Source organism: Rousettus aegyptiacus, unplaced genomic scaffold, assembly GCF_014176215.1.
Source record: "Rousettus aegyptiacus isolate mRouAeg1 unplaced genomic scaffold, mRouAeg1.p scaffold_m13_p_2, whole genome shotgun sequence".
NCBI classification, from domain to species: domain Eukaryota; kingdom Metazoa; phylum Chordata; class Mammalia; order Chiroptera; family Pteropodidae; genus Rousettus; species Rousettus aegyptiacus.
The window spans coordinates 61,946,505-61,955,592 of NW_023416295.1; the positions used below are offsets into that span (position 1 = coordinate 61,946,505).

General features: G+C 44.8%; 1 protein-coding gene across 5 annotated transcripts in view; it reads right to left on the minus strand.

Annotated features, from left to right (window-relative positions):
* The window catches only part of FMNL2 (formin like 2), a 257,183-nt gene extending 248,368 nt beyond the window's left edge, over positions 1-8,815 (minus strand). For 3 of the 5 annotated variants that reach the window (XM_016151086.2, XM_036235890.1, XM_036235891.1), the window contains exon 1: positions 8,220-8,336. In XM_016151086.2, coding sequence (XP_016006572.2) covers positions 8,220-8,336 — 117 coding nt within the window. Of the gene's footprint in view, positions 1-8,219 lie in introns of all 5 variants that reach the window. The other 2 variants (XM_036235892.1, XM_036235889.1) reach the window with 2 other exon arrangements.
* Between the last annotated feature and the right edge of the window lie 273 nt (positions 8,816-9,088).

The window sequence follows — 9,088 nt, forward strand, 5'->3', positions numbered from 1 at the left end:
AGACTCAAAACTTTTACCGGGAAAGGACATTGGAGTGGCCGAACACTGGCAAGCTGAATGTTCCACAACTCCAGGAAGCCACACAGTTCTAAATGGCCTCTCCAGGTTTGCATCTGGATGGCCTGATTAGTTGGCAATAAAATAATGATTCTGCGATAAGGCCTGGTGAATCACCAATTCCAAATTTATAGCATCCTGGTCCCAAGACATTTGGACTGAACTAGCTTCGTAGGTTCACCAGGCAGAAATTCTTGGGGATAAAGAATCCCGATCAGACAAGATATTCCATTACCACTAAAAAGGCAAAGGTTCCTTGAAAGACCCGCAAGGCTGACCAAATCGGAGACTGAAAAAGCCAGAACTGAAACTAACCCATAAAACTATTCCCCTGATTCACGGCCTTTGCATTTAGGTTCCCCAGCTTTCACAAATAAGACATTTGGCAGTGAACTCACTGTGCAAATTGAGTGTCGCCATGGTACAAATCTAATCATGTTCTATCCAGCCTCTCCTGCTATTAGTTACCCTGACACTTTCTCTGTACAAAATAATAATTATGATATTCACCTAAGACAGATGAGGTTATTTTTAATCTTTCTGCCTTTATCAAACAGTTGTCTTCTTTACCATCCCTACCAAAATAAAACTATATTTATTCTTCTTTACTATTCCTATCTATACCTAAATCCATACCTTCTCTCACCCTGTTTCCAAATACTAGAAAGTTTTGTCTGGTCATAAACCAACTACCTACATTTCCTGAAAGATTTATTTATACTTCTAGACGAAAATGAGACAATAATTGCTTCTACCCTCTCAGCTCAGAAAACCGCATACACTGTCCTCAAACCCCAAACCACAAATGCTAAAGATTATGAATGAGAAGAATGTCTATTTGCTTATGTTATAACTATAAAAGGAATAACTAGAGTCTAGCATTGGGAACAGTCAGCTCATTCTTGACCTAGCATCCTATTTATCTTTCTATTCTCAAAGATAATTGCTTATATAAGCATGCCAATTTGCCTTGATTATAGAATTCTTAATAAATGAATGTTGTTTACATTTCATGAGAGTATTTGAATTTCACTCCGGGACGCCAAGCTCATCAAGTCTTTGTAAGTGGTAAAACCAGAGATCAAAGCAAAAGGCCTGCATTGAACCAACAATTAGGCTGAAGAATAGAGACCCAAGCAAAAATACAATTGATTTATTGAGTCTTCTAGTCCAGAAGTACACCTTAGAGTCACTGTTCTCTCTTTAGCTATAACATACAGAACTTCCTCTGCAAATATCCAGTATGATTATTTGATGGTCATTTCTTAAGTGATTAAATAAGTCCTTCAAACATTCAACAGGATTTGATTCATTTCTCTGTATTTCTCATCTTGGTGCTTTTGGTTAAATCAAACATCTTGAGCAGTTTTGTTTTGTTTAACCCTTCTCCACTGTGCCCAATTTCCCGGGACTTTCTGGGACCTCTTAAAAAAATTCCTTTCCGACTACACTCATCTGCTTTTATCACTGTCGTTTTAACTCTTATTTTTGGTGTTTAGAGGAAGGCAGAAAAGGGGGGAAACCCACTTCTGTAGCACAGCAGCTCTCAGCCAAGGCTGCACATTCAAATCTCCTAAGGAGCTTTAAAAAATCCTGATGCTCAGGTCACACTCCAGACAAATTTATCAGAATTTCTGAGAGTGGGACCTAGACATCTATATTTTTTGAGGCTCCCAGGTAATGTTGACATGCAGCCATGTGAAAGCCACCACTTTAGCTTATCAATCCTTCATTATCCTACCTTAAAGTGTCTGGCTGAACTTCCATGGGGGGGGGGGGTGGAGGGACGAGAGAAAAAAAAAATCAGGTTCCTGAGCAAATCCTCTCAACTTAAGGCAGAACCAGGGATAGGTGAGGTCTGTTACCTTCAAGCACCAGTCACACCTTAGTGCCAAAGGGCCAAAAAATGTGAACTATTCAACACCTTTCCCAAGCCAATAAGTTTTAGTATCAACCAGGCCATGGGCACAGCTTATCATACAGCAATCAGTCAGGGCAGATTAGCCCTGGAGACAGTAGGGTCTAAACACCTGAAATCTTTTTTAGCTTCTGTAGCAAGGGATACAAGGGCTTATGATAAAGCTTTTTTGGCAAAGACAGTAGACTAAGGTTACACGTGAAATAAGAATCACTAAAGTCAGTTTTACACCACACAAGAACAACGAAGATGTGATGAGGGGAACACCTGTGGTATGTCCTAGTAATTAGAGTTTGTGATAAGGTGCCTACCTGGAGTTGAAGCCAATGGTTTTTTTTCTGTTGCTGGTGTTATATTAAGACTGTGAAAAGAAAGTCCACATCAAATACCATCATACTTTCAAGAAGGAACTTAGCATTTCCCAAGTAAGAGAGTCACAGCCACCTTAGCCCACACCCGTGGGCCTTAGTTGAATCACAGCCCATGATAGCTCTCTGGCCTACTAGCTCTTCCCTAGACATTGCTTGCGAATTATATCTGCTGGAAATCACACAGTCCTTGGTGTTAGGCTGAAAGAGAAGGTTCTGGAGAAGATAGGTGACTGGGGAAGAAGATGACCCCTAAGTAAGGTAAAGACATCATCTTCAAGGGAAGAGGCAAGTTATCTCTGCCCCCACCGTTCAAGTAGGTGGGCGCTGAGAAGGTGCAGAAAGCCTCTCTACAGGCAACATGACCCATAAGCCTGGGAATATACTCTTTGTTACGGAGAAAGGGGCACAGGTCACCCATTTTGGAGTGGAAGAGCCACTCTACAAGAGTTTATCTGCCAAACAGCGGCACAGCTTGTAACTCACCCTCTCTTCTAAGCAACTCCAGTCTATTCTTTTATAAGAATTCACTGCTTTGTTCCTAAGAGGATTCCAGGTCCTAGCACCCTCTTGCAAAAGACAATCATCTGGAATCAGTGCTTCTTTTACTGGCCACTTTTACAACATCTATTACTTGCTTAAATATGAGGCCAGAGAGCCCACTTCATCTTGTCCTTATTCCCCAAGCCCTAGTATGAAAAGAAGAGCACATTTCATTAAGACCAAGCCCTTCAGGCAACAGTTTTAATAAAGTTGAATGAATTTCCCAAACATGAGTCTATAGTTTTCTTCTTTGAGCCCAGGAGGAACCTACAAGGTCCATCCTCACTTTCAGTTGCTTTCATTCTATGTCTAGAACCTGCAGGTGAGGCACGGTTCAAGCCAATAATACACTAGCTACTTCTTGGGTTCAGAAAGACCTTCCAATCATCAGCATTTTACATAGGACGTCAGTCTGAGCAAATCTAATGGAGAGCTCACCATTCACTCTTTGACAACTCTAAATGTTACAATACTTTTCCTTAGGCTTGTGTAACTTTCAGTCACCAACCCTGTACTATTCTCTTCTCTAGACCACACAGAATACAGCTACAGACTTTTCTACACAAAAGTTCTTCAAAATATGAAGTCGGCTAATGGATTACAATATATCATGTTCTCGAAATTTTACGCTTTCAAGTGCTATGATTTTTTTTAAATCTCATGACTATCCTAACAGTTGTGTCAAATTTTGTTCTTATTTATTGAGATTGAAAATCAAAGACCAGAGAGTTTAATTTGTTCAAGCTGGTATAGCAAATACAATCCTGGAAACTACGTCTCCCGCCTCCCAGGCCAAAGCTATTTGCTAAATGAGAGGTTACAAGTAAAAGTACTTCTTATCATTTAAGGATTTAAAAGCATGCGTACCTTTTCTCCCCAGATTTCATCCGCTTACAGTGCGGCCAGTCTCACACTGCAGCCAAACATTTGCATTCAGAGAATAGCCTTTATCAACTTTTATCCTAGATACCTAAATTTATTGTATTCATATTATTAGAGAGATGGGGGAAAATGCACCCAGATAATGATGACAAGGACAGTCCTGAGCATATATTTCTACTTTTAAGAATAAAACAGCTCAAGGAGTTTCTACTTAGGATGAGACTGCAATGGCTCAAAGTGGCAACACTCTACCCCACTTCTCCACCTCCTTTCCCTCCCAACAAGAGAAAGATGTGAGAAAACAAATGAGCATGCATCTGACGATGGCCTCACTATACTCCTACCCATCCATCTGCTCAGCAGACTTCATGGCAAGAGCTCTCCTGGGAGATGGTGAAAAGGGAATGACACCTTGCAGAGGGAAATAAACTTAAATGTTAAAACCTGACCTTCCCTGTCCCTTTCACAATTACATTTTTAGTGTATGCACTACACTGACAGATTGTCTCCTCCCTCTGGTTTGGAAAACCTAAGCTTCCCAATCAAGGTAGTTCAAGTCTGTCTGGCTAGGAAAAACTGAAGAGTACCTTTCATATCAACTCAGTATTTAACTCCATGCCAAAAACAACAGATCGGTAAAGATGCCAAACCTGCATTTACCGGATTTAGGTTTTGGGTTTTCTGGGGGGTTTTACAGCTTTACTGATAGTTCCAACCCTCCGCCCCCATCCCCACACCACTTGTTTTCCTCCTCAGTCCTAGGTCCAAGGTAATCATCTATAATGTTTCTCATAGCTAGAATTATGATGAGGATTAAATGAGAACTTGTAAGCACAGGGCATACTCATAGTAGGTACTCAAAAAATATTCCCACTTCCTCTAAAGCAAAATGACCACATTCAACCCCAGGGCAAAAAAAAAAAAAAAAAAAAAAAAAGGAAACTGACTCAAAGTAATCCCATACCAAAGCAGTTCCCAGTATCAAACATGAGATAATACTGCCCTAAGCCATCACTTCCTAATCTGTCTTTTTGAATCTGTTTTCTGAGCAGCCAGCTATCTGATATCATACAGAGATAAAACAGCTAGGATAGAGAGCTTAAAATTATCTTTTCCTCTGAAACTCAGAATCCTTAGGACAGCTCTTTGATAAAGGCTCTTGGGGACAGTGTGCAAACCAAAACTTATTGAATATTATGGAATGTCTAATGTATAAAGAAGTATTCTTGAACAAAGACTATCATTTGTTCACCATACCCAAAATCACCTTCATAGTGTCATCTTTGAAAATGAAGGACATGGGAAACATATGTGTGTCCCCAACAATTAGACAGTGTTTAATAATGGAAAGCCACATGGATATTTAATTACAAATGTATGGAACCCAACGAACACAGGCCAATGTTACCCGCAAAATATATAAAACATATATACCAAAGGAACAAAAGTTGAAGTAGATGACTGAATTTATAATTTTATAATTTACGAAACATATTGAAGGGTGGAACAGAAACATCACGTATGTATGCGCGTGCACAGAGGCATATCATTTATAGTTCTACCTGAAAAGGAGGTACAAAGAGGCAAACAGTTAAATGTATATAAGGAGTCAGCAATCTTTACCCTTAAAGTTTTATAACTATTATGATAATAATACTGAAGACAAGTCCTAAGATTTGTATCCACTTGTTACTAGTCATTAATTATGGGAAGTTCACACAAATCTCTATTCGGAAATCTCATTTTAAAAGTTTTTTTTAACTGTTATTTTTTAAAGTTTACCGCTCCACTGATCTTAATTCAGCAATCTTTTATTCTCTCACCTTTCCATTCATACCCACTTTTAGATTTATACAATTTAACTCATATAGACTGAAGGGGTTGGAAAATAGTCATCGAATAGGTTTGTTCTCTCGAGATTTTCCAGAAATAGATGGACTTCTGTCATTTTTACTTTTATCTACTCTTCCCCAATGCTTTCAATATTCTAGAGCTTGGAGGCAGGTGGAATTGTTTTCTATGCCTGAAATGGCTCATTAATTATTGATGTAAGCCATACTTACAATGGGCACTTGTATGAAGTTCTGTACAGTATTGCAATCTAGTTTTCCTCCCAAAACATATATGATCTTTATCATAGAGTAAAATAAAACTAGGATCAATAATGCCGAAATGGTTCCTATTGTCTCAGAGAATTTCTCAACATACTTAAAAACTTGTCAACCTAAAATATGTCCTCCAAGCTTGAACTCCAGAAATAAATTGTTCTGAGCTGATTTCTTAAGCAATTCATGAAGTAAAGCAAAGTTGAAAGCATCACATGTACAATTTCGGGGGGGGGGGGGGGGCGAGGACTGACCACAAGAGAAATCACCATAACTCTGAACTTCCATCAAGATTCCTTTTAACTCCTTTTGTAGGTTTTCAAAGAGCAGCTGGAGCTAAGGAGTTACATTAAACCAATGTGCATCCCTAGCAAGAGGGCTCCCAAGCTGAGACTTTCTCAAAAGCTGTCTCTATTCAAAAATGGTCAGCCTGGTGGTGTTGTTTGATAGATTTAGAATACTGTCAACAGTTATGAAAGGAACTGCATCCACTAATTGTGTGACACATAGTAGAGTGTAAATAGCCACAACGAACCACTGCCCCAAGGAGCTTATGATGCAGAATCAGAAGTATCTACTTACTAAGTTTGTGACTGCTAGACTTAATAGTAACACAAATGGCAATGATGAGACATTATTTTCTTAAAGATTAATTCATACCATGTGTTATCAATCAGCAGCGTAACTGAGAGCTCATGCAAAACATGCTCTCCCAGTTGAGCAAACTTAATTGCATTATTGTTATCTGGTCTTCCTTTGTCATTGGCCCTTCAAGTACACAAAAACAGAGCACCATAGCGTAAATGGAAAGACAGTAAACCCAGAGCTGGGTGCTAAGGACCATGTGTCCGGTAGGAAGGGGATTTAGAATAAAAACGTTTGTCTCTGGAAAGGCAAGTTAAGTATGCAGCCAGGCTGCCTTGAGAAGTAATTAAGCCTATGCTTTCATTTCAGAGTGTCCCATCTTGCACAAGGTGGGAGCAGCTGTGGGAGATCACAGAGGATGCAAAGCAAGACAAGTAGCCTCATCTGTCTCCCAACTGCCACACCAGTGTTTCCCAATGGTGTGAAAACAGCTCGTGGCCACCATCTCCCAAAGAGCACAAAGCAAACCTACCATCCAGAATATTATTCCCCATATCAAACCACCCCTTTTTAAAGGCCTGAAAAAAGACAATTTAAATGTCCTAGTTAGTGTTCAGACTCTGGTCCTTTCCCAAGGTTGTGAGGTTACATCCTGAAAACCCTCAGGCAGACGCAAAATTTGGCTTCCCTGAGCACGAGTTTCTCTTGCTGCTTAGCCTTGTAGAGCTGAGGTAACTTGCTAGGAAAAAAGGAAACGTACAAAGTGTCTGATCTTGTCTGGTTCCCTCCCAACATCCCTTAAAAGAGGCTGGGACACTAAAAATTGAAGTCTGAGGACCAACTCACAGACTGGCTAGGGCGCGGCAGGAGGGGGAGTGGGGGAACCGCCACACCCTCTTGAGCTCACAGCACTGACAAGCTTTGGCAAGGAAGGGCCCAGAAACTTAGTCCCATAAGGAAAGGGAGAAAGAAGGGAGTCTTCAAAGTCTTGGATTTGAGAAGCTGTAAAACTGGGAAAAAGCGGATTTCGGGAGGGAGTCGGGGACTTGGCTAGGTGTCGGAGGGGAGGGGTCGCCCCTGGAGTCAGTACAACTCGCAACACGTCCCAGCGAAGGAGCACATTTTTGTGGTTCAAGATTTAAGACCAAAAGGAACGCACGGAGGCGAAGATTCTCTCTCGCCTAGGTTTCAGATGCCTCTCTCCTGGCTTAGGTACTGGGGCGCCGCACTGCCGCGGGTGTCTTCTCTTTCCCTTTCGGGGGCACTGACCCCCGCCAAGCCGCATCGTCCGCGTCCAAGTTCGCTCTCGCGCCCCGGTTGGTGCGCCGCCCGGGACTCCGCAGCCCCGGGGCTGGGTGCCCGCCGGACAGTCCGCAGAGGCTCGAGGCTCGAGGCTTGCGGGGATTTTTTTTTTTTTTTCCTCTAAGCCTTAGCGGTTCGCCACCCCCTCCTCCCGGGCCCGCGCCGCCTCCCCTTCACTCCCACGCCGCACCTCCTGGGCACACACGCTGCGAGGTGCCTCTCCCGCCAGACAATGGGTTCCGGGCTAGCCAGGCAGCCCGCGGCCCCATCCAGGGACCCCTAAGGGGCTGAGAGCGGAGGAACTGGAGAGGGGAGCGCAGAGGAGGCGGGGGAGGCCACAATGGGGAAGGTGGGCGCCTCCCCCTCGGGACGGGAGGCTCGCTCTCGGCGCGGGGAGGGGGTCAGAAGCGCTTCCCAGCCCGAAGCCCGGTGCCCGACCGTCGGCCGCCGCACACTCACCAGCACGATGGCAAATCGCTCCTCCAGTTCACCTGGCTCAGGCATCGGCAGCTTCAAAGGCACGTTGTGCGCCCTGAAATCTGTCTGTTGCGAATCCATGCTCCCCGCGTTGCCCATGTTGGCTGCACGCCGGGGCTGGGGGCTGCTCCGGGCCCCTCGCGTCCGCGTCGGAAATCAGAACAGCTCCGGGCGGCCGGCTCCCGCCCGCTGGCGCGACCTGCGCGGCTCCCCGCCCTCCGCTGCGCCCCGGCGACTGTGCAGCGCGCACCGCTCCTTAGCAGCGCTCCGAGCCGAGCCGCCCCCCGGCCTCCCTCATGCTCCCCGCCGCCCCAGCGCCGCTCTGGCCTCTTTTCCTCGGGAGGGGTCGTCAGGGCGCCGGGCGCCTATCTGCATGTTGCTCCGCTGGCACGCCGCTCCCAGCCAGCGATCGCAGACAGCCGGCGCGTGGCTCCTCCGACTCGGTCTCCCCCTGGGGCCGCGACCACCGCTGACACTTCCAGCCCACGGCCGCCGAGCACCACGCTCGCTCCGCGAGCACCTCGAGGAGACAAATGCAGCTCCGCGCTCCCGACACAATGCCCCCTCTCGCCCGGCCCCCGCTCCGGGCCCAGCTCCGCCCACTCGCCCCGCGGACTGCCGGGACCCGTAGTTTCGGCCCAAAGTGTCCGCAAGACGAAACCACGCGGGTCTGGAGGGCCCCGCAGGGTTGGGACCGCAGGCAGCAAAGGCAATCTGTACACCTCAAGAGACAGTTATGTCACTTTTGAGCCACTTCACTCCAATAAGAGAAATAACCATGTCGTCTATATCGATTCTGACACTTAGTAGGCACATCTGACGAATGAATGATCCAGTCAATCAACGAATAT